General features: G+C 43.6%; 1 protein-coding gene across 2 annotated transcripts in view; it reads left to right on the forward strand.

Moving 5' to 3' along the window:
- Window positions 1–26,276, forward strand: part of LOC141091922 (cholesterol 24-hydroxylase-like) — an 87,301-nt gene that overhangs the window by 17,217 nt on the left and 43,808 nt on the right. For both annotated transcript variants that reach the window (XM_073577707.1, XM_073577708.1), the window contains exons 2-10: window positions 5,085–5,162; window positions 5,551–5,632; window positions 8,044–8,114; window positions 10,517–10,603; window positions 12,978–13,116; window positions 13,409–13,519; window positions 15,177–15,333; window positions 21,163–21,228; window positions 21,487–21,559. In XM_073577707.1, the coding sequence (XP_073433808.1) occupies window positions 5,085–5,162; window positions 5,551–5,632; window positions 8,044–8,114; window positions 10,517–10,603; window positions 12,978–13,116; window positions 13,409–13,519; window positions 15,177–15,333; window positions 21,163–21,228; window positions 21,487–21,559 (864 nt within the window). The remainder of the gene's footprint in view (window positions 1–5,084; window positions 5,163–5,550; window positions 5,633–8,043; window positions 8,115–10,516; window positions 10,604–12,977; window positions 13,117–13,408; window positions 13,520–15,176; window positions 15,334–21,162; window positions 21,229–21,486; window positions 21,560–26,276) is intronic.

Consider the following 26,276-nt stretch of genomic DNA (forward strand, 5'->3'; position numbering starts at 1 on the left):
CCTTCCTACACCAATTCCTGAGCCACTTATTAACCTCCCTAATCTCCCGTTGCCTCTCTGACGTGGTACAGGAAGTATTTCCGAAAATACCACCTTGGAGGTCCTTGCTTTAAGCTTACAGCCTAATTCCCTGAAATCATCTTTAAGGACCTTCCACCTACCTCTAACTTTGTCATTTGTGCCAATGTGCACCATGACCGCTGGATCCTCACCAGCCCCTCCCAGTAATCTGTCAACCCTATCAGCGATGTGTCGGACTCGATCGCCAGGTAGGCAGCACACCGTTCGACGATCCCTGTCTTTGTGACAGATTGCCCTATCTGTTCCCCTAATAATTGAGTCTCCCACTACCAGAACCTGTCTGGCCTGCCCTCTTCTCCTATTTCCCCCCTTACTGGAGCAGACACTCCGGCTTTCAGAGGACATGCCTTGCTGCAGCAGTGCTACTCCTGCACTAACACTCCCCTCATCTGTCAACTTAGCAAACTTATTGGGGTGTGCCAGATCAGGACTAGCCTCCCTGGTGCTCTTCCCTCTACCCCGCCTTCTACCTGTCACCCAGCTAGCTGCTTCATTGTCCTGCAGCTCCAACCTAGCATCCCCCCTCATCTATCCCATTGAGCGTCTGCTCAGTGAGCAGAAGACTCCTTTCCATATAGTCTATGGATCTCAGTGTTGCCAGCTGCACATTTAGATCCAGTATCTGGGCTTCCAAATGCACAACATGCTCACATCTTGCACAACAGTATGCATCCTCGACCGGCTGTTCAAGGATTTTATACATGCGGCAAGACGTGCACTGGATGGCATTGGCAATAGTGGAGCACATCCTAATGGGGATTGCACCAGACAATAAGATAAGCAAAAATAAATAAAAAGTATTAATAAAATGTAACAGCAATTCAGTAATACCTCCCTTGGAAACTCCCTGAATCCAAAGTCACTGAATCTCAAGTCACACACTTACCACAGTTCGCACTTACGCTCAGATCACACTCGCTCAGGCAGAAGATTTAAAAGATTTTTTTTTTTCCCTTTTACCAACTGCCCCTTATAAACCCTTAACTATGAACTCCAACCCTTAATTAACCCCTTGTGAATATAGTTAAACCTCACAGATAGTAAAATAAGAGATTAACCCTGTAGAGAGAAAAAATAGGTTAAACAAGCCCCCCAAAAATTGAACAGGCAGAAAGCACTCAGCAACCTACAATTCAGCAACTCACACAGGTATTTGTTATAGGTTTTCCAAACACCTCTTCACTGAATCTCAAGTCACACACTTACCACAGTTCGCACTTACGCTCAGGTCACACTCAGCTCATTCACACTCGCTCAGGCAGAAGATTTAAAAGATTTTTTTTTCCCTTTTACCAGTACACCACCCTGCTGCTCAATGCACTTCCAAAAGGAGTTGAGCCCCAAACACTTTTTCATTCTTGCTATACCACTTTGCATTAATTCCTGAAAATCACATGAAGGGTTAATAAACTGACAGCAGTTTTCAATATGTCGGGGGGTGCTGTTTTTAAAATAGTATCACGTTTGGGGTTTTCCAATATATGGGACCCCCAAAGTCACTTCAAACCTGGATAGTTCCCTCAAAAAAATAAATTTTGTAAATTTCCTTGAAAAAATGAAAAATTACTGCTACATTTTTAAACCTCCTAAAAGGCTAACAAAATAAATTAGCGTTTTTTAAAATGGTGCTGATGTAAGGCAGACATGTGGGAAATGTTATTTATTAATGTTTTTCTGTGGTTTGACTATCTGGATTAAAGGGATAATCTTTCAAAGTTTGAAAGTTGCAATTTGTTTTACATTTTTGTCAAGTTTCTGATATTTTTTATAAATAAACAAAACATATCAACCTAAATTTACCATTATCATAAATTATAATGTGCCACAAAAAAGCAATCTCAATATCAATGGGATTTGTTAAAACGTTCCAGAGTTATCACCACATAAAGTGACATTGGTCAGAATTTAAAAAATTGGCCCTGTCACTAAGGGGCTAAAGCCCCTAGATTTCCCTTTCATTGCCCCCATAAAGTATAATGCCAACTATAGTGTCCCCGATACACAGTATGATACCACCACAGTAAATTCTTCCACATACCCTCCACACACATTGTGTGATGACCCTACTGTACCGCCCTTCACCAGCAAAGTATGGTGACCTCATCACAGTATGATGCCTCAATGGTCCCCACACACTTCCATGCAGTATGATGGCCTCAATCCACACTGTATAATGGTCCCCACTAGCCCTCCAAATAGTATGACTCCCACACAGCATTATGGACCCCACAAAAACCTTCACATGGTATAATTACTTACATATAAAGCTTAGTATAATGACCCCACATAGTCCTCCAAACAATATAATAGCCCTCACCTAGCCTCCAAATAGTATAACTTTCACATAGTTCTCCAAATAGTATAATGGTTCCCATATAGCCCTCAAAGCAGTATAATGACCCCAACATAGCTCTACAAGCAGTATAATGCCCCTTCCACATAGACCTGCAAATAGTATAATGGTCCCCACATAGCCCTCCAAGCAGTATAATGGTCCCGACATAGCACTGCAAAAATATTGTCATGATTCAGGATGGGATTTCCTCCCCCATCCTGGATCTGTTGGGGTTAACTTCGTATGGCCTCTCTTTGGTTTAGGGAGTGCTATTTAAACCTACTTTGAGCCAGGCTCTTTGTCAGTGATACTTCAGTTGTTCGGCTGAGCAGCTGACCAAAGTTATACTCTTATATACCATTTGTTCCTCTGTGTGCTTGTACCGTGTATGATTCGGCTTGTCCCTCGTTCTGTGTCTGTATCGTAATTCTGTACTATTAATATCTCTCCGGTCTCGACCTTTGACTTGTCTCCTGACTTCCCCCTCGTCTGTGTCCCTGGTTACTGCGTCCCTGTCCAGCAACTGACTTCGGCTCATCTTGCACTATTCTCCTATATCTCATTCTTAGGCTCTTGTATTACCTTCTGGTTACTGATCTTGGCTTTCCTGACTATTCTGCTGGCGCCGCTGGCTCTCACTCTCTCTCGTATGGGGGTTGGCTCCACCTCTGGCCACTCCCTCGATGGTCACATGTCCCGCCAGGTCCTGCTCTGGTGTGGCTTTGTGCATAGCGGTGGCTGCACTCTCCTGTGCGAGGTTGCTGCCCCTTCTACAACTCTCCCTCTGGTGCTTACACTTAAAGACACACAGTCAGTGTGTCATTACAAATATAATACCCCTCACACACATAGTCCTGCAAGAAGTATAATGGCGTACACATAATCCTGCAAACAGTATAACAGCCCACATATAGTCTGGCAAAAAATATAATGGACCCCACATAGCCCTCCATACAGTATTATGAGCACCACATAGTCCTCCATACAGTATTATGGGCCCCATATAGTGTTCCATGCAGTATAATGGGCTCCATATAGTGCTCCATGCAGTATTATGGGCTCCCTGACGAAGCCGCCAGTCGCAGTGGCGATACGCGTGGGGCCTGCCTACCACCCCCTTTCTTTAACCCCTTTTGGACTCTTGCTGCTCTGACCTGTATCTGGTGGTTCTAATTTGCTCATTATGCATCCACTGCAACTTTGCAATTTCAGCCATGGTATAACCATTCTTGGGTGTCTTTTGCACAAGGCAATTTCATTCTGTGGTTAGTTCCACATGCTTTAGGGCAGTTAGGATTTATAAATTTTCTTACATTGTTATATTATATGCTTGATATCAAGTCTGTTTTTGTGCCTTATCTTTGCCTGCAATGTACATGGCTGTCTTGTTATATAGAATTGCATGATATGTGCCTGCTTATGGGTGGCTATGAATAGTCCAATATGGGCCACATCTTAGGTTCATATTACCTGTTTTTTGGGGGTGTCTGGGTCATTGGTTCTTTGTCTTTATTTTAAATGTTTTTAGCTTATTGCATCCAATTTGAAATAAAGGTTTTTTATTGTCTATTGGGATGTGCATACCATCATTAGCCTAGTCTTTTTCTCCCCTTTTTTTTTTTAGCCTTCATATAGTCTGGCAAAAAATATAATGGACCCCACATAGCCCTCCATACAGTATTATGAGCACCACATAGTACTCCATACAGTATTATGGGCATCATAGAGTCCTGCATACAGTATTATGGGCCCCATATAGTGATCCATATAGTGCTCCATGCAGTATTATGGGCTCCATATAGTGCTCCATGCAGTATTATAGGCCCCATATAGTGGTCCATACAGTATTATGGGCCCATATAGTGCTTCATACAGTATTATGGGCCCAATATAGTGCTCAATATATTAAAACAAAAAAAACTTGCCTCCCGTGGCTGCTCCGGTCTGCTCAGTATCTCCTGAGACTCAGCACTGCTAAGCAAACGGGGCCCGCTGTAATGACGTCATGGTGCCCTGTGCGCTGAGATATCACAGGGCTCTGATGCAGTGGGGGAATGATGGGAGAGACATCGGCTTTCTGTTATCATTGCTTTCAACTGTATCAGCATCCACTACCAAGATGCCAATACAGTTGAAAGCACGATGATGCAGGGCGGAGGGGCCTGGTACCAGTGCTGGCATTGCCCCATCCAACTCACATAGATAGCGGAGATTACCCAAAACAAGGCTCTCTAAAGGGGCTGGGAAGTGCGGAATATCCTATTAAAGAGTCATACCTTCTACGTCTGATAACATTAAAGGGTTAGATAAAGGATTAATCTGCAGGTAATAGCATTAGGAATGTGTCAGTCCGCCATACTGAAAGGAGAAAATGGAATTTACTTATTCTGGGTTCCACCGGCCTTTAGTCATAGAGTCTTGTGGTGCCGTCCTGGCTATAGTCACCGGTCACTGCATAGTACACACTGCAGAGCCGGATGTCAGTCCTAGTGTGGGGCGTGGTTACAGCTGCCGCTCACAGTGCTGCACTATGACTGACAGCACCTATCACGAATAACCTGCGGCCTAGCCCTATATCTGACATGGCAGGTTCCCATTAATTGTGGAAAAACCCCTGTATACAGAATATGCATCATGTAAGTATGACACGGTTACTTTGTAATTGCAGCTTTTTCTTTGGACATTCGCGCAAAATATTGAACGTAATGAAGAAGAACCAACTAGTGCACGACTTGTTTTTGGACTGGTGAGTGGAGAATTCTTTTACTATACTGGTGATAATGACGACGACCGGGTGAGAGGTGAATAGACGCTTTATGTGGCGATTTATGTGGCGTGGCTGCTTTGCAAAGGTGGTGGAAACGAATTTTTTGACCATATAAACATTGGTGGCCACGATTCACCAAGACTGGCATTCTTAATAAAAGATACACTGGAGTAAAATGCGCCAAATTCATATGCGTTCGCCAAGTAATGAACCTCTTAATGACTATCGCATCTTTCAGCTGCAAAAACTGCTGTGTAATCAGGGACTGGAGGCCCTCACCTACCATATGCATTTAGAGGGTCCATCAGCCAATGACTGGACCTGGTGACAGACCCTCTATAAAATACTGACTTTTGTTCACTTCCAGGGTTGAGACTTACGGTCCGGTAATAAGAATCAATAATTTACACACAACAACAATTTTGACAGTGAGTCCAGAATCAGTAAAGGTAAGAAACTCACAAGCTAAATAGAATTTTGCTATATAAATCAAGTTGACCTGTCTGTCCACATAAGAGACAATAATCATCTTGTGGATATTTATATTTTACTGGATTACTGTAAAAATCTTCTCCTGGCTTCCCTTCGTATACCATATAAAGTCCAATAATGCTGCCATAATGTGCACAAACAACCATTCTAGATACAACTCCAGCCCAGGAGACATGTTCTGTGCAGTGACGGATCACACTTCTCTGATGGAGGAGTCTGGGTTTGGTGGTTCCAGGAGGACGTTACCTCCTGACTGCATTGTGCCGGCTGTACAGATGGTGGAGGAGGATAATGCTATGGGCTGTGTGAGGTGCCAAGGGGAGAGGTACTAGAAAACAGGTATGTTTCTCCCCGTTTCATTTCATATGTCTCCCTGTACTGATGATGAAGCCAGTTTATTTCACTGTAATCCAGTCCTGGTTTCCTGAGTGATCAGCATGGAAAGGACTGGTAGTTCCCCCTCCACTAATTCAATCCAGGTTTTGGTTTCCTGACTGGTCCAGCTGATATAATCAGGAGGAGCTGGGATCTCTCAGTCTCATCTCTCTCAGATCTCATCTGCTGAGCTGGGAGCTGACACAGTAAGGGTACGTGCACACGCTGCGGAATCCGCTGCGGATTAATCCGCACGGATTTTGCAAAAACCGCAGATAATCCGCAGGTCCAAAGACCTGCGGATTATCTGCGGTTTTGCCTGCGGTTTGGTCCTGCGGATTCACTATCTCCACAATGGTGGAGATAGGAACCCGCAGCGGTTTCCGCAGAAAGAATTGACATGCAATTCTTTCTGCGGATTCAAAACCGCAGCAAATCCGCGCGTTTTTTTCCGCAGCGTCGGCACAGCGTTTTTTGTTTTTCCATTCAAATGAATGGTACTGTACACCGCAGCTAAAACTGCTGCGTGTCCGCAGCGGCCAAAACCGCTGCGGAAATGCAGCGGAATCCGCAGCGTGTGCACACAGCCTAAGATTACATGGACTTGTTTGCTGTTATATAGGTTTATTTTGTAGTTAGCCTGCTATTGTTAGTTAGTGGCCAGACAGCCTTAGATGTTTTATTTCATGTTTGGCATGTGTAACATTGAATAACAAGTGTGCACAATAAATATGCCGTGTCCATATTGCTAGTCTGCTGAAGTGACTTCATAGCCACACGCTTGTGCCAAAGCAAAGATCCCAGCTGAGCTATCTATTCCCCACAGCTGTTATCAGGGGGGTGGCCTCAGACCCTCAGCTCCAGTGATGGAAAATCTTAATATTTAGGCTGAGTTCACACGTGGCGTTTTTTTCGCGTTTCCGCGGCGGTTTTAACCGTGCGATTTTGCCGCGAAAACGCGAAAAATAAGCATCCCATGCATTCCTATGGGATTCCACAATGCTGTACTAATGCTGCGGTTTTTACCGCGGCGGAATCGCTTCGCGGTAAAAACCGCAGCATGCTCATTAATTTGCGGAATCGCGGCGATCCTGCACCCATAGGAATGCATTGTTCCGCTTACTTCCCGCAAGTGGCTGTGCACACCATGCGGAAAGTAAACAGAACAATGGTGGATGGTACCCACGGTCCGGAGGAGAGGAGACTGTCCTCCGGGCTTTGGGTACCATATCCCTGTAATAAATAGAATTTAAAAATAAAAAATATTGTATTCTTACCTTCCGGCGTCCCGCGCAGTCTTCCTGCTTCTCTTCACGCTCTCGTTCCCAGTAGTCCTTTGCGAAAATGCCCGCGATGGCGTCCGTTCTCGCGGGATCGCGAAGTCTCGCGGTCATTTGCGCGACGTCATCGCGGGCATTTTCGCAAAGGATTACTGGGAACGGATGCGCGGGACGTCGGAGGGTAAGAATAACAATATTTTTTATTTTTTTTAACATTCTATCTTTTACTATTGATGCCGCATAGGCGGCCTCAGTAGTAAAACGTTGGTCACACTTGTCAAACACTATGTTTGACGAGTGTGACCAACCTGTCAATCAGTTCTCCAAGCGATGCTACAGATCGCTTGGAGAACGCTAGCATTTTGCAAGCTAATTACGCTTGCAAAATGCTAGTTTTTCCGCGGGAAAATCGCGGGAATTTAAAATGCGATTTTCCCGCGGACTGGAATTCCGGAATTCTCGCGGTAATTTCCGCGAGAGTTCCGGTACGTGTGCACTTAGCCTTAAGCACAAGACAATGTGGACAATTGTAGCTTCAGCTTTGTGGAATCAGTTTGGGGAAGGCCCTTATCTGTTTTCCATGACTGTGCCAAGAGCACAAGGTCCACACAGACCTGGAAGGGGAGTTTTGTGGAAGATTAGGGTGGATATTGCTCAAGATTTATTTTGAGAGAGGAGATTCTATACTGATCCTGTACATTTATATTTTGTAGGAAGTTTTGATGTCTCCAAAATATCTGAGGGATTGGTATTACGATCGTCTATTTAGTCTGTTTGGAGAGAGGTAAGTACAAGATGCAGTATATGCATAAAAGCATTGAGACACACGTCTTAGTAATTGAATTAATATTTTTCCTTCAGCCTCATTACTGCCAGGGTAAAACATCTGTCCTCCTTCCCCCAGTATATAACATCCATCCTCTCGCCTCCAGTGTATAACGTCCGGCCTCCCACCACCCTGGTGTGTAATATCTGGCCCCCAACCCACAGTGTAACATCCGGCCTCTCACCCCCAGTATATAACTTCCAGCCTCATTGCCCCCAGTGTATAACATCCATCCCCCTCGCCATCAGTGTATAACATCCTGCCCCTCGCCCTCCAGTGTATAACATCTGGCCCTCTCCCCCAATGTATAACATCCGGCCCCTCGTCCCCAGTGTATAATATTCAGCCCCCAGCGTATAACATCTGGCCCCTCGTCCCCAGTGTATAACCTCCAGCCTCATTGCCCCTAGTGTATGACCTCCGTCCCCTCCCCCCAGTGTATAACCTCCAGCCTCATTGCCCCCAGTGTAAAAAATCTGACCCCTTGCCCCCAGTGTATAACATCCAGCCCCCAGTGTATAACCTCCAGCCTTATTGCCCCTATTGTATGAACTCCATCCCCTCCCCTCCCAGTGTATAACCTCCAGCCATAAATAACACATCCATTATATCCTGAGATGGAGTGAGTGTTATTCAGTAACATAGAAAAAATCTAAACATTTTCAGCAGGTCCCGTCACTTGCTCATACAAATGAGTTAAAAATCTCTGATTCTGCCATTTTTTCCATTTTGCGCTGTTGTAGGATCTTTGAAAACTATGATATCATAGAATCGTAGAGTTGGAAGGGACCTCCTGGGCCATCTGGTCCAACCCCCTGCTCAAAGCAGGATTCGCTAAATCATCCCAGTCAGATGTCTGTCCAGCCTCTGTTTGAAGACTTCCATTGAAGGAGAACTCTCCACTTCTCGTGGCAGCTTGTTCCACTCATTGATCACTCTAACTGTCAAAAAGTTTTTTCTAATATCTAATCTGTGTTTCCTCCCATTCAGTTTCATCCCATTGCTTCTAGTCTTTCCTTGTGCAAATGAGAATAAAGTTGATCCATCTACAATGTAACAGCCCTTTACATATTTGTAGACAGCTATTAAGTCTCCTCTCAGTCTTCTCTTTTGCAAACTAAACAATCCCAAATCCTGCAACCTTTCCTCATAGACAGGGTTTGCAGACCGGTCACCATTCTGGTTGCTCTTTTCTGAACTTGCTCCAGTTTGTTGATGTCTTTTTTAAAGTGTGGTGCCCAAAACTGGACACAATATTCCAGATGAGGTCTGACCAAAGAGGAGTAGAGGGCTATAATGACTTCACGTGATCTAGACTGTATGCTTCTGTTAATACATCCTAGAATTGCATTTGCCTTTTTTGCTGCTGCATCACACTGTTGACTCATATTCAGTCTGTGATCTATTAGTATACCCAAGTCTTTTTCACATGTGCTGTTGCTTAGGCCTATTCCTCTCAATTCCTTCATCTAAATCGTTGATAAAGATGTTGAACAATACAGGGCCCAGGACAGAGCCCTGTGGTACCCCACTTGAGACATTCTTCCAACTGGATGTGCAGCCATTTACGACCACTCTTTGGGTCCGATCACTAAGCCAGTTATGAATCCACCTAACAGTTGCCTTGTCCATTCCATACTTAGTCATTTTTTCAATAAGGATTGTATGAGAGACTTTGTCAAATGCTTTGCTGAAGTCAAGATATACTATATCTACAGCATTTCCTTGATCCACCCAATCAGTGATTCCGTCATAGAAGGAAATTAAGTTAGTCTGACATGACTTATTAGTTACAAACCCATGCTGACTCTGTTTAATCACTTCATTCTTATCCAGGTACTGACATACATGTTGTTTAATAATTTGTTCAAAGATCTTTCCTGGTATAGAAGTCAGACTCACCGGCCTATAGTTGCCTGGGTCCACCTTCTTCCCCTTTTTGAAGATAGGAACAACATTTGCTCTTCTCCAGTCTTCTGGGACTTCTCCTGTTCTCCAAGAATTTTCAAAGATTATGGAGAGGGGTTCAAAAATTTCTTCTGCTATCTCTTTCAGTACTCTGGGGTGTAATTCATCTGGACCTGGAGACTTGAATAAACTCCTAGTCCTGTAAAGTTTGCTGTGGGATACTTACCAACAAAACAAAATTTAGCCTTATCTTCAACACAAGAATGCCCCCAAAATGGCAGGAACTTCATTTCTGATCAGTGGAGATGATTGTGTAGGAAGCAAGTTAAAAGACCGGAGTAGCTTGACGTCACTGCAATTTTTAGCTGTTGCCTTGAAGCAGCACCACCGTGTGTGAACATAGCCAAAAGGTGAAATTCCAGTACATCAGTCCATTCTCTTCTATGTTTTAGATTTATGGGAAAAGGCTTATTAAGTAATCGGAATCATGAACAATGGCACAAACAAAGGAGGATTATGGACCCAGCGTTCAGTAGAACGTAAGTAATAATATGTAGATATAGAGGATAGATACTGTACATAGAGGGATAGGTAGATGATAGACCGGTGCAGTCTCAGAATTATTCAACCCCCTGAACAGAGGATACCTGATGCAACTAATCAAGTTGCATTGGACCAATGGAATGTTTGGGGGAGTAAGAATGAAGCATTCGCTGAAAAGAACACCCTGTCTACAGTGAAACATGGTGGTGTCTCGGTGATGCCAACAGTAAAACATTGTGATGACTCAGTGATGCCTAGAGTGAAACATTGTGGGGTATCTGTGATGTCTACAGTAAAGCTTGGTGGTGACTCGGTGATGCTTACAGTGAAGCATGGCTAGGGCTCGGTAAGGCCTAAGGGGAAGCATGATGGGGGATTTGTGATGCATATAGTGAAACATGTCAGTGGCTAGGTGATGCCTACAGTGAAGCAGGGCGGGGGCGATGACTATCATGAAACATGCCAGGGGCTCTGTGATGCCTACAGTGAAGTATGGCAGGGGCTATGTGATGTCTACAGTGAAGCGTGGAGGTGGCTTGTGATGCCTACGTTGATGCATGGCGTAGACTTGGTGATGTGTTGTGAGTTCTCCTTCCAGACTCCCTCTGGTGGTAACAGGAGGTAGAGAGGCTGATTTGATCAGTGGAGATCTGCCACCTGAGAATGAGGATGACGATTGGATCTCAGGAGTATCAGAATGGATTTAAGACAGCCGACGCCCTATTCAGTTGCTGGTGATTCCTTCTGGCTTGTCAGCTCTTGGTTTTCAGCTCTGTTCCAGTCATCTAAAGCTAAGTTTTTCTGCTAATGTTCACACTTGATTTTGTTGGTCTATTCAGTTTTTTGGTGTGGTCAGCCAGCCCCTGCTGGGGGCTGTGCTTAATTTCCACTCTTATTTATCAGTATTTTGCCAATTGGCTTTTGTCCCTTACTAGTTCGGTCTCTTTTTGCTCTGTCTCAGAATATTTCAGAGTGCTGATATAGTGGGAGAAGTCTAGTGACTTCAGGGTTAATTTTGCTATCAGAAGTGTTGGACATGATTTTTGTAGGGTTTTTTTCTGGTTGCAGACAGTGTCTCTCCTTTCCTTTCCTGTCTAGTTAGTTTGGGCCCCATCATTTGCTCAGACTATTTTCCTGCCTGTGTTTGTGCCTTCATCTTGTTTCACCGTCAATACATGTGTGGGGGCTATCTATTCCTTTGGGGTCTGCTCTGGGGCAGTTTTCCCTTTTCTTGCTTTAGGCTTATTTAGTCCTCCGGCCGTGACGAGGCGTCTAGGAACATCGTAGGCACGCTCCACAGCTACTGCTAGTTGTGTGTCAAGATCAGGGATCTGCAATCTGCATAGTTACCAACCTCTCTGGTTTTCTGTGACTAAGGCCTGTTTCACAAATCCATTTTTTGGCATCCGCCATCCGTTTTTTGCATCTGTTTTTGTGTGAAAAAACGGATCCGTTTCCGTTTTACCGCAAACGGATCCGTTTTTTTATGGATCCGCGGTAACCGCTAATGGAAGTCTATGGGACCAAAAAACGGATCCTCCAAAAAAATGGAAAACGACAGATTTGGACGGATTTTAAAAAACGGAAGTGTGATCCAGGCCTTAGCTTGTTTTGCTTTTTTTCTCCTCGGTGACCCATTCATAACAGTGATGCCTACAGTGAAGTATGGCAAGGGCTTGGTGATGACTTGGGGCTGCTTTTCTTCCTAGGGCACTGGAAACCTGCTGCTGTGGAGGGTAAGAGATTCAATCAAGTCAGGAAATGCTTGGAGAAAACGTCATGCTTTCTGTGGGGAATCTGAAGCATGGGTGTCATTGGATCTTCTCACATGACATTTAACTCCGTTATATCAGATAATTCACCAAGCTTTGGTTTCAAAAGAAGCCCTGGAATATCCTGTAGGGGTCATCACAGTCGCCTGACTTGAACCAAATAAAAAATCTTTGGTGTGATGTGAATAAGTTAGTTGTATCAGCAAACCCAAGAATATTAGTGACATGGTGGTCATTGTCCATGAGGAATGGACTAAGATTCCACAGGAACGCTGCCAGAAACTGATTTCTGGCAATGCATCATGTTTGCAGCAGGTCATAACAGCTAGAGAGCATCTTTTAAAAATGCTTTTAATGAAGGGAATGAATAATTGCTGAGACTGCAGTAGTGCTGAAATTGCACAAACTATTAGTGTTGAAAGATTTGTATTGTTGCTGTTTCATTGTTTGTCAATTTTGTTAATGAGCCAAATTTTGATTACTACTGTAAATACATCACAGGTAAAAATCCATCAAGGTTAAATTATTCTACATGGTGTATAATAATTGTTTTACGTTGAATAATAATTGAAATTTTACATTTTTTTGGCTTTTCTAGATACTTGATTGGATTAATGGGAACTTTTAATGAGAAAGCAGAGGAGATGATGGGCAAACTGCAAGAAAAAGCAGATGGAAAATGCCATGTTGCAATGCACACTTTGCTGAGTAGAACTACATTGGACGTGATTTCAAAGGTGATCCAAATAAATTAATAATTTCACTTCTACAACCTCAGGTTCCAGATCACAAACCCCATGGCTACTCTCACTATGGTGATGCCCATAGCGAAAAAATGCAATTGGAACACAATCCCAGAAGGTTCAGATGCAAACCCATTTCCTAATCATATTTTAGGCTCACGAAAAAGGGCATCTTCCATGTCCCCAACCATAACCAAACTATGAGTCATACTCTCAAGTTTCAGAGCCTAAGGGGAAGTTACCCCTTTGGATGGGACAGAATATAAGATGTCTTTCTCTTGACCAGGTTGCATTTGGGATGGAGATGAACTCCTTGGAGAATGATGAGACACCATTTCCACGGGCCATATCGTTGGTACTGAGGGCTCTGGTGGAGATGTTCGATCCCTTTATCAGGGTAAATATTTTTAGGTTATTATTTTTTATTGACTTATGCCTGTTTCATATGAAAACAAATTTTCTATCCTATTAAGTTTTACATATTGTTGCCAATAGGGGGTAGTATTCTAAAATTTAATGTGCTGCAATGCCATGCAGGTTCTAGGCCTGAACAAAACTCTGCAGAACTGATCCGGAGGAAAGAAGTTGCAGGAAGCAAGGAATTAGCCAGTTCTCTGAATCAGGTGACAGCGACTAAGCCAGCTTTGGGTACAAAGGTCCAGCGTGCCAAAGCAGAAGATGGGAAATGACAGTTGGTCCTGATTGCAGCTCCAGCATCCATGACAGTTTACTGCAGCTGTGTGTACCAGCAAAGCCCAGACTCAGACGACGACAGTCAAGCACTGAAGACCAGAGCTATGCCAGTCAAGGTCCCAGACTTCACCTGTCAACGGTCAAGCACTGAAGACTCAAACGATGCCGGTCAAGGCTCCCAAACTGAACCACTCCAGTCAACAGCCGAGGACCAGCCCTCATCGATACGGACCAAGGAGACACTTGTCGGCGGTCAAGTAGTAAAGAAGCCCTGAGGAGACTCGAGCCTGGGCTGGTGATCGGTGGAGATGTGTGGGACGGGCCATCACTTTCAGCAGAGACTTACGGTACCAGCCATTGGCAGAGGAAGGGTTTCGCAACAGTCAGGGTCCGGTTGAGGACAGAGTGGCCCACGGAGAGCTGATAGACTTAGTTAGGAAAAAATGCGGCTAGTGAGAAGGAGCAGTGGCCCTTGTCATGCCCAGTAAGCCACGGAAGTTCTTAGAGAATGTTCCCGCCAAGTTCAGAGTTTACCCCCTCCCAACTAGAATTAGACCTTGTTTTACCATTGATTCTTTAAATACTGTGTCTATATATTCTGCCTCTAATAACAATCTTTTATTCATATTATTCTGTTAAGCAAATAAAAGTAGATTGTTGTTTCGCCTGTGTCTCTGCTGTTGCATATACAGCTCTGGCAAAAATTAAGAGACCACCACATCAAAACCTTGTCATGGGCAGCCCATTCTCCAGACCTGAACCCAATTGAAATCCTCTGGAATGTAATCAAGAGGATGATGGATAGTCACAAGCCACCAAACAAAGAACTGTTTAAATTTTTGCGCCAGAAGCAGTGTGAAAGACTGGTGGCAAGCATGCCAAGACGCATGAAAGCTGTTTTTAAAAATCATGGATATTCCACAAAATTTTAATTTCTGAACTCTTCCTGAGTTAAAACATTAGTATTTTTGTTTCTAAATTATTATGAACTTGTTTTCTTTGCATTATTTGAGGTCTGAAAGCACTGTTTTTCTTTTTTAATTTTGACCACTTCTTCTTTTCAGAAAAAAACAAAGCAAAATGTATTGCTTAGAAATTCGGAGACACGTTGTCAGAAGTTTGTAGACTAAAAGAAACATTTACTTTTTACTCAAAAATATACCTGTAAAGAGAAAAATCAGACAAACTGAACATTTGGAAGTGGTCTCTTAATTTTTGCTAGAGCTGTAGTTCACCTGCTTACACTGGGGCTCTTGATGAACAGATTAGTTTCTTGCAAGCTCCAGAAAATCGTTCTCCTTGATAATTATTAAGCCTTAAGCCCCTACTTCACAGCATTAATATACGGTATTTACCACTAGTTCTCATGGAAAAAGCGAGCCTTCGTAAAAGAGGTCCAAGAAAGCGTCAGGTTGCTCCGGAAGACAGGGAAAGAATGCATTGAGAAGAGAAAAAAGGCGATTCAGGATGGAGAAGAGATTTCCATGGACATACTTACACAGATACTCAAAGGAGCAGGTATTCTTCCTACAAGCTGGAAAGAAGGATTATACACATCCTAATTCATCAGTAATTTTGTCCGGGATTATAACACATTTTGGCTTTTTTTTCCCCAATACTGCCACGCGCATCCAAAAGGTTTTCTTTAGTATTGCAGCTTATTTAAATTTTTAATGAATGTAAAACTATGCGAGAGGCGGTGCTGCCTTTCGAACAAACTTCTGAGCCCATGCAATGTGATAGGGCTTTGTCTAGAGCGCAATGTCAAGAGTTTATAAGGCGTAATAAGTTATGCTTCTTTGGTGGGGACGCCTCTCATACTATTTCTGTCTGCCCTAACTGGCAAAAACAGTTTGCTCACTCATTTGCTGTGGGCAGTGTACAGCCTAAATTCTTTTTGGCGGTTTCCTTGATCTGCTCCTTATCTTCATTTTCTGCTAAGGCTTTTGTTGGTTCAGGAGCAGCCCTGAACCTGATGGATTTTGACTTTGCCAAGCGTTGTGGTTTTCCCATGGTACCCCTGCGGACTCCTATTCCTTTAAGGGGTATTGATGCTACCCCTTTGGCGGAGACTAAACCCCAGTTTGGACCCAGGTGATAATGCGGGTAGCCCCGGACCACCAAGAGAATTGTAAATTTTTGGTCTTGCATAATTTACATGACATTATTGTACTGGGTTTTCCTTGGTTGTAGATCCATAATCCTGTTCTGGATTGGAAATCTGTGTCTGTGGTTAGTTGGGGTTGTCAATGTGTTCTTAGTGGCACTCCTGTTTTCTCCACTTCTCTCCAGTCTCATGATGTTCCTGACTATTTGGCTGATTTTTCTGATGTATTTAGTGAGAGTAAGTCTGCGTCTTTGCCTCGTCATAGGAGTTATGATTGCGCCATCGAGTTAGTGCCCGGTTGTAAATTTCCCAAGGGTCGGCTTTTCACATTATCTGTACCTGAACATGATGCTATGCGATCTTATATCAAGGAGTCATTGGAGAAGGGTCATATTAGACCGTCCTCTTCACCTTTGGGTGCTGTTTTTTTTTGTTGTGGCCAAGAAAGATGGCTCATTAAGGCCATGTATTGACTATAGTCTCCTTATTAAAATCACTGTTAAATATCAGCATCCGTTACCCCTGATTTCTGATTTATTTTCCAGAGTGAAAGTTGCTAGTTGGTTTACCAAGCTTGACCTTAGGGGGGCGTATAATCTTATTCGCATCAAACATGGTGATGAATGGAAGACGGCGTTTAATACTCCTGAGGGACATTTTGAGTACCTAGTGATGCCTTTTGGGCTCACTAATGCCCCTTCCATCTTCCAATCTTTCATGAACAATATTTTCCGGGACTTTTTGGATAAGTTTTTGATCGTTTATTTGGACGATATTTTGATTTTTTTTCCAGTGGTTGGGATTCTCATGTGGAACATGAAAATGCTCTGTATCTTAAGGGATCGAAATGTCTCTTTGGTGTACAAAAGATTTCATTTTTGGGACTCCTTTTGTCTCCGTCTGCTATTGAAATGGACCCGGCCAAGGTCCAGGCCATTTATGATTGGGTTCAGTCCACTTCCTTGAAGGCCCTCCAGAAGTTTTTGGGTTTTGCTAATTTCTACCCCAAATTCATAAGTAATTTTTCTGGTATTGTTAAACCACTGACGGATTTGACCAAAAAGGGCGCTGATGTGATGGTTTCCAGAGGCAGTCTCGGCGTTTCAGGAGCTTAAGCGGAGATTCACTGCTGCTCCTGTCTTAAGGCAACCTGATGTTTTACTCCCATTTCAGGTGGAGATAGATGCTTCTGAGATTGGTGCAGGAGCCGTTTTGTCTCAAAGAGATCCGGTAACCTCTAAGATGAATCCCTGTGCCTTCTTTTCTCGAAAATTTTCCCCATCTGAACGTAACTATGATGTGGGGAATTGGGAATTGTTGGCTATGAAGTGGGCATTTGAAGAGTGGAGACATTGGCTGGAAGGAGCCAGACATCAAGTTGTGGTCCTCACCGACCACAAGAGCTTGATCTATCTAGAATCAGCCAAGCGTTTGAATCCTAGACAGGCTAGGTGGGTCTTGTTTTTCACGCGTTTTAATTTTGTGGTCTCCTTTCTTCCGGTCACTAAGAATTTTAAGGCGGATGCCCTCTCTAGGAGATTCTTTGCGGATTCTCTTGATGTGACCAAGCCTACTACCATTCTAAATGAGGGTGTGGTTCTTTCTGCCATTTCACCCGATTTGAGACTTGCCCTGGAGGAATTTCAGGAGGACAAACCTGAACGATGTCCTATGGGGAAATTGTATGTCCCTGACCAGTGGAGGAAAAGAGTAATGTCTGAAATTCATTGCTCCATGTTAGCTGGTCATCCGGGTATTTTTGGTACCAGAGATTTGGTGAGTTGGTCCTTTTGGTGGCCTGCTTTATCTCGTGATGTCAGGAATTCTGTGCAGTCCTGTGGGACTTGTTCTCGGTCCAAACCCTGTTCTCATTCTAGTGGTTTGTTAATGCCCCTGCCGGTGCCCAGGAGGCCATGGACCCATATCTCAATGGATTTTATTTCGGACCTCCCTGTCTCTTAGAGAATGACTGTTATCTGGGTGATCTGTAGATTTTCTAAGATGGTCCATCTTGTACCACTCCCGAAGTTGCCATCTTCTTCTTAGTTGGTGCCCTTGTTTTTACAACAGGTGGTTCGTTTACACGGTATTCCTGAGAACAGTGTGTCTGACAGAGGAGTCCAGTTTGTTTCCAGATTTTGGAGAGCTTTTTGTTCTAAACTGGAAATTCAGTTGTCTTTCTCCTCTGCATTTCACTCTCAGACCAATGGGCAGACTGAGAGAACAAGCCAGACTTTGGAAACCTATTTGAGATGTTTTATATCTGCTGATCAAGATGACTGGGTCTCATTTTTGGCCTTGGCTGAATTTGCTGTAAATAATAGGGCTAGTTCTGCCACGTTGATGCCTCCTTTTTTCTGCAACTTTGAGTTTCATCCTTGATTTTCTTCAGGGCAGGTGGAAGCTTCGGCCTGCCCGGGCGTGGATTCTGTGGTAGAGAGAAAGCAGCAGATTTGGGATCAAGTAGTGGATAAGTTGTCTCACTCTTATGAGAAGGCCCAAAGGTTTGTCAACTGGCATAGGACCATTGGCCCCCGGTTTAAAGTGGGTGACATGGTTTGGTTGTCCCCAAAAAATATTCCTATGAAAGTTGCGTCTACAAAATTCAAGCAAAGGTTCATTGGACCTGATAAGATTTTGGAAATCCTTAATCCCGTTTCTTTCCGTTTGGCTCTTCCAGGAACGTTTAAGATTCACAACGTTTTTCTTAAATCTTTGTTGAAAAGGTTTGTTGAGCCAGTAGTTCCCATGGCTGCGCCCCCTGATCCTGTATTGGCTAAGGGTAATCTGGAGTATAAGGTAGAGAAGGTATTGGATTCTCGTCTGGCTAGACGGGGACTTCAGTACTTGGTCAAGTGGAAAGCTTATGGTCAGGAGGATAATTCTTGGGTGTTTGCTTCTGACTTTCATGCCAAGAGATTGGTTCGCGCTTTCCACCGGGCCCATCCTGATCGGCCTGGTGGCTTGGATGAGGGTTCGGTGACCCCTCCTCAAGGGGGGGGTACTGTTGTGAACACTTGTGACCTGACTTCTGATTTTGGGCTCCCTTTGGTGGTTGCTGCGGGTAATGGAGCTGGTCGGGTTGACAGAAGTCAATCACCTGAAGAGGATGATTGGAGGTCAGGTGTGTTAGGGTTGCGGATCGCACTAAATATAAAATATGAGAAAGTGCGATCGCAACCCGGGGTCCACCGTGCAGAGGTGGTATACTGCTGCTAGGTAATGACGGACGCTGTATGGCGGTATAAAGGAAGAACACATGCAGGTTAACGTCACCCGGTGTGTACAGGGCGAACTCTGTTACCTCACAGAACCGTACTACTGCAGAACATAAATGCCGAAGCCTGTTTAGCTCACAGAGCTTGGCAATGGAGCGCACAGAATGCGGTCACAGAACTCTGCCCCAAAGACACGGACGCCACTATAGACGCTGACTATGGTGGAGTGTCGAGCACGTGCACTGTGGCATGCAGAGCCACCGGTGGACACTGATGCCAGTCTCAGACTCTGCCTCTACCTACACCTAAGCCTGGGCGCTTAACAGGCTAGGCTGCACAACACATGCGTAACAAGGGTAGGGGTTTCTTAAGTCATTCACCAGAGACATTCATACATGCATACAACACTCACTCCTCATAGCCTGGTAATGCAGTCTATACTAGCGGCCGTGTGACCCTTTTATAGCAGCGTCCTTCCAGGACCTTTCTGATGGTCCAATCCAAGCTGGAGAAGGACATGAGCACGTAACCTCCGATCTCCAATGGGAGATTGACCCACGGGCATGCTCAGTGGACCGAATGGAGGACTTAGTCCCTGGAGTAGCTCGCTGCTGACCAGCATGCGTTGCTATAGCTGGACCAAAGGTGGCAGCAGTAACCAAACCTACAGAGCTAGTCTGGGCAGATAGCTGGGACCGACGAGTCTGCTGAGCAGCCTCCTCTTCGGCTGAAGAGGAATGGGAGACCGCCGGAAGCAAGGCTCGGGATTCCTGCTGTGCAGCGACAGGAATCCGACGCCTAACAAGGTGTTACAGACTGGGAAGATTTAAGGCAGCAAGCTTCCCTTAGTTGTTGCTGGTGATTTGGTTTCTTCCTGTGTGTTTTGAAGTCCGCTTGCCCCCTGCTTGGTCCTGCATCGTTCAGATAAGTTATTTGTTTGCTGGAATCTTTTTTTGATCCAGTTTTTGCCATTCTCTGCTTTCTGCTTTCCTGTATGGGTTCAGCATTGTTCCCTGCTGGGACCAGTGCTGGACCCCGTTCCATATGTCACAGCTTATGTCAGTCTGTTCAGTACTGCTAGTCCCCTGTTATACCAGTATCTTTTGTTGTGCTTCCAGTTCACACCAGAATGCTGATCTAGTGGGGGAGAGGTCGTGTGGCCTCAGTATTTTTGCATATCAGACGTGTTGGATTTTTCTTAGGGTTTTTTGCGTGATTGCAGACAATATCTTTCCTATCCTAACTAGACAGTTTGGGCCCCATCATTTGCTTACTCTATTTTCTGCCTGTGTTTGTGCCTCATCTTGTCTCACCGGCAATATATGTTTGGGGGCTATCTATTCCTTTGGGGTTCTACTCTGGGGCAGTTTAGCTTTCCCCTTTCTTGCTTTAGGCTTAATTAACTCTTTGGCTGTGCTGAGGTGTCTAGGGCATCGTAGGTACGTCCCACGGCTAATTCTAGTTGTGTTGTTAGTTTAGGGGTCTGCAATCCGCTTAGTTACCAACCTTTCTGGTTTTCTGGTTGCTTAGCTTATTTCCCTGCTATCCTCTTCGGTGACTTAATCATAACAGACGTGACCGTTAGAAGAAGGGAGGTGCCGGACCGGACCGCGATACCCATCGGACCCAAACCGGACCAGGACCGCCCCTGGGGGAGTATAATCTAACTCGTTTTTCTTATCTTTCAGGTTACATCGGGGCTTATCTACAGCATTACAGAATGCTGTAGATAAGTCCCTGATGGCGGTGGCCGCAGCTGATAGGCGAAAAATAGAGTGACAGATTCCCTTTAAGGGGAGAAACTCCATTCAAGACCTTAAGAAATGAGTCATGGAGAACTATACCGACCATCCCTTATTCTGGAGGACCTGTCCTGGGCATAAATTACATGGATAGTTTCATAGAAACTATGTAATGCTTCATATCTCCTGTGGGGGGGGGCACTGCAGAGAATGGAGTTACTTGCTGCAAGGATCATCCACAGATCACAGTGATTGCTAACGCAATGTTCTCTCTTCACAGCTGTGGAAGGTTATTGTGAAGATACAGAAGATTTAATGGATAATTTTGTTACATTCTTTATAGCAGGTTTGTAAAGTTTTTATTATACTATGCCAGGGAATTGCAGTATGATCCCATAGTCATGTGTCATTCAATTTAATCTGCTCTGAGTAACCCACACACATAAAAGCCAGAGTAGCATAATTCATGACTGTAAGATCAAACTACACAGGGTTTGTTTGTAGTCTTCAATGACATAAAACTTATCTCTACATTGTAAAGTCATGTGCAGAAGATGTTTGCATGATGGAAAATCTAATGTGGGTTTTGGTGGTTTTATCTTAGGACACGAAACGACTGCCAATCAGTTATCATTTACCGTGATGGAACTGGCGCGGAGCCCAGAGATACTAGAAAAGTGAGTGACGTCTTTACTGGAAGATTTACTACAGGCTCACAAAAAGTAGAGATTATAATTAAAGTATATGTACCCGTATATACTCGAGTATAAGTCGACCCGAGTATAAGCCCCCTAATTTTGCCACAAAAAACTGGAAAACTTATTAACTCGAGTATAAGCCTAGGGTGGAAAATGCTGCAGCTACTGGTAAATTTCAAAAAATAAAAATAGATACCAATAAAAGTAAAATTAATTGAGACATCAGAAGGTTAAATGTTTTTTAATATCCATATTGAATCAGGAGCCCCATATAATGCTCCATACAGTTCATGATGGCCCCATAAGATGCTCCATACAAAATACGCCCCAAATAATGCTCCATACAGTTCATGATGGGCCCCATAAGATGCTACATACAAAAAATATGTCCCATATATTGCTGCACAAAGGTTCATAATGGCCTCATAGGATGCTCCATAGAATAATTTGGCCCATATGCTGCTCTATAAAGGTTATGGCCCCTCAAGATGCTCCATAGATTATGTCCCATATGCAGAGGACAGAGCGGTGCACGACGGGGGAACTGGGACAGGTGAATATCGCAGATACTTACGTCAGAGGTACCACGTGACTGCTGATCACAGGCGCCAGAGACCTTGGGAGAAGCAGGGGCTGCAGAGACCGTGCCAGGAGGGGGTAAGTATGATCTGATACCCGCGCTCCCCCTCCCCCGCCGACCCCCTGGCGTATATGGCTCGAGTATAAGCCGAGAGGGGGCACTTTCAGCCTTAAAAAATGGGCTGAAAATCTCATCTTATACTCAAGTATATATGGTATATTTATTCAATTTTATGTAAAATCTGTTGGTTTAAAAATGTGAGTAGCCATCTCCATATATAACTAACAAATAAAGATGGACACTGTAACGCTATAGCATGCAAATATGAAATATATAAAATTGGAATTGTATTACTGCTCCAGAAGATTGGAAAACTTTAGAATACTTAGTGCATAAATTGGCCAATTGATGTGTACCCAGCAGCAACGCAACGATAAGGTGATTCTCATTGCTGTGAACCCGCCTAATGTGAATCTTCTATTAGGCAGAAAGCTGCATTTATCTGGGAAGGTAGTATCCTGCTATAATTAAAAATGCCAGAGGCTGAGGGTTGAAGTAAGCACCTGTACACAGCTGTTTTCTGTTTGGATGTTCCGGTCAGTCATTTAATATTTGCATACATAGGCTCTGTCATAGTAACATAGTAACATAGTTATTAAGGTTGAAGGGAGACTTTAAGTCCATCTAGTTCAACCCATATCCTATCCTAACTTGCCCTAACATGTTGATCCAGAGGAAGGCAAAAAAAACCCATGTGGCAAACAGTAAGCTTCACATTGGGGAAAAAAATTCCTTCCCGACTCCACATACGGCAATCAGACTAGCTCCCTGGATCAACGCAATATTAAGGAAACTAGTGTATATACCCTGTAATATTATACTTTTCAAGAAAGGCATCCAGTCCCGTCTTAAATTTTAGTAGGGAATCACTCATTACAACATCATATGGCAGAGAGTTCCATAGTCTCACTGCTCTTACAGTAAAGAATCTGCGTCTGTGAGTATGCTTAAACCTTCTTTCCTCCAGACGTAGAGGATGCCCCCTTGTCCCTGTCACAGGTCTAAGAGTAAAAAGATCATTAGAAAGGTCTTGGTATTGTCCCCGCATATATTTATACATTGTAATAAGATCACCCCTAAGCCTTCGATTCTCCAAACTAAATAACCCCAAGTGTAATAACCTGTCTTGGTATTGCAGACCCCCTAGTTCCCTAAAAACCTTGGTCGCTCTTCTCTGCACCCGCTCCAGTTCAGTTATGTCTTTCTTATACACCGGAGACCAGAACTGTACACAGTATTCCGTGACTTATATAGAGGTAAAATTATGTTCTCATGAGCATCTATGCCTCTTTTAATGTATCCCATTATTTTATTTGCCTTTGCAGCAGCTGCCTGACACTGGCCACTAAATGTGAGTTTGTCGTCCACCCATACACCAAGGTCTTTTTCAGTGACAATTTTGCCCAGTGTTTTACAATTTAGCACATAATTATACATCTTGTTCATTCTACCCAAGTGCATGACCTTACATTTATCCCCATTAAAGCTCATTTGCCATTTATCAGCCCAAGCTTCTAGTTTACATAAATCCTCCTGTAATATAAAATCGTCCTCCTCTGTACTGATTACCCTGTAGAGTTTAGTGTCATCTGCAAATATTGAAATTCTACTCTCTATGCCCCCTACAAGGTCATTAATAAATACTGTATGTTAAAATGAAGCGGGCCCAAAACTGACCCCTGTGGTACCCCACTGCTAACCGTGACCCAGTCCGAGTGTGCTCCATTAATAACCACCCTTTGTTTCCTATCCCTGAGCCAGCTCTTAACACACCTACACATATTTTCCCCTATCCCCATTGTTCTCATTTTATGTATCAACCTTTTGGGTGGCACCGTATCAAAAGCTTTTGAAAAGTCCATGTACACCACGTCAACTGCATTCCCTTGGTCCAGTCGGGAACTTACCTCTTCATAAAAGCTTATCAGATTAGTCTGACAGGAACGGTCCCTTGTAAACCCATGTTGATATTGGGTCATGAGGTTATTCTTCTTCAGACACTCTAGTATAGAATCTCTTAGAAAACCCTCCAGGATTTTACCCACAGTTGAGGTTAAACTTACTGCCCTATAATTTCCAAGTTCAGTTTTTGTCCCCTTTTTGAATATTGGCACCACATTTGCTATACGCCAGTCCTGTGGTGCAGACCCTGTTATTATGGAATCTTTAAAGATTAAAAATAATGGTCTATCTATGACTGTGTTTAATTCCTGCTGTACTCAGGGGTGTATCCCATCCGGGCCTGGGGATTTGCCAATTTTAGTGATTTTAGACGTCGCCATACTTCCTGCTGGGTTAATCAGGTGACATTTAATGAAGAATTTTTATCCCTGATCATGTTATCCGTCATGGGATTTTCTTGTGTAAATACTGTTGAAAAAAAGTCATTTAGCATATTAGCTTTTTCCTCAACCTCATCCACCATTTCACCCAGACTATTTTTAAGGGGACCAACACTATCATTTTTTAGTTTCTTACTATTTATGTAGTTAAAGAATATTTTGGGATTATTTTTACTTTCTCTGGCAATGAGTCTCTCTGTCTCAATCTTTGCTGTTTTGATTTGCTTTTTACAGAATTTATTTTATTTTCTGTATTTATTTAATGCCTCATCACTACCTTCTTGCTTTAATTCTCTAAAAGCTTTATTTTTATCTCTTATTGCTCCCCTTACAGCTCTATTTAGCCATAGTGGTTTCCTCCTATTTCTCGTATGTTTATTCCCATACGGTATATATTGTGCACAGGTCCTATTCAGGATGCTAATAAACATCTCCCATTTTCTTTGTGTATTTTTATGTCTCAGGATATCGTCCCAGTTAATTGCACCAAGATCATCTCTCATCCGTTGGAAATTTGCTTTCCTGAAGTTTAGTGTCCTTGTAACCCCTCTACTACACATCTTATTAAAGGATACATGAAAACTTATTAATTTGTGATCACTATTACCCAAGTGACCCTCAACCCTTACATTTGATATGCGGTCTGGCCTGTTGGTTAATATTATGTCTAGCAGTGCCCCCCCTCTTGTTGGGTCCTGAACCAGTAGTGAAAGGTAATTGTCTCTTATAGTTGTCAAAAACCTATTACCTTTGCTGGAACTGCAGGTTTCGGTTCCCCAATGTATTTCAGGGTAGTTGAAGTCCCCCATAATAATGACTTCTCCTTGAGTCGCAGCTTCATCTATTTGCTTTATGAGGATATTCTCTGTTGCTTCCATTATTTTTGGAGACTTATAACAAACCCCTATCAGTAATTTATTATTCTTTCCCCCTCCCCTTATTTCTAACCACAGGGACTCTACATTTTCATTAGATTCATATATATTATCACGAAGGATGGGTTTTAAGGATGATTTTACATATAAACACACGCCTCCCCCTCGCTTATTTGTACGGTCATTTCTGAACAGACTATAGCCCTGTAAATTAACCGCCCAGTCATGGCTCTCGTCCAGCCATGTCTCAGATATCCCCACCATGTCATAATTATGTTCCAACAACATTAACTCCAATTCCTCCATTTTGTTGGCGAGGCTTCTGGCATTAGTATACATGCACTTTATGTAGCTCTCTGTACCTCTATTCTTTCTTAAATTATTAACTGTTCTAACCCCACCCCCAAAGTCATTATTTGTGCCCAGGTCTCTATCTGCACTGTCTTCCCCTCCTATAAAAGGAATACCCTCCCCCCCCATCCCTAGTTTAAACACTCCTCCAACCTTCTAGTCATTTTCTCCCCCAGCACAGCTGCACCCTCCCCATTGAGGTGCAGCCCATCCCTAGCGTAGAACCTGTAGCTAACTGAGAAGTCGGCCCAGTTCTGCAGGAATTCAAACCCCTCCTTCCTACACTTCCTACACCAATTCCTGAGCCACTTATTAACCTCCCTAATCTCCCGTTGCCTCTCTGGCGTGGCACGTGGCACAGGAAGTGTTTCCGAAAATACCACCTTGGAGGTCCTTGCTTTAAGCTTGCAGCCTAATTCCCTGAAATCATCTTTAAGGACCTTCCACCTACCTCTAACTTTGTCATTTGTGCCAATGTGCACCATGAC

Source organism: Dendrobates tinctorius, unplaced genomic scaffold (genome assembly GCF_039654945.1).
Source record: "Dendrobates tinctorius isolate UK_male_01 unplaced genomic scaffold, ASM3965494v1 ptg000057l, whole genome shotgun sequence".
NCBI lineage: Eukaryota > Metazoa > Chordata > Amphibia > Anura > Dendrobatidae > Dendrobates > Dendrobates tinctorius.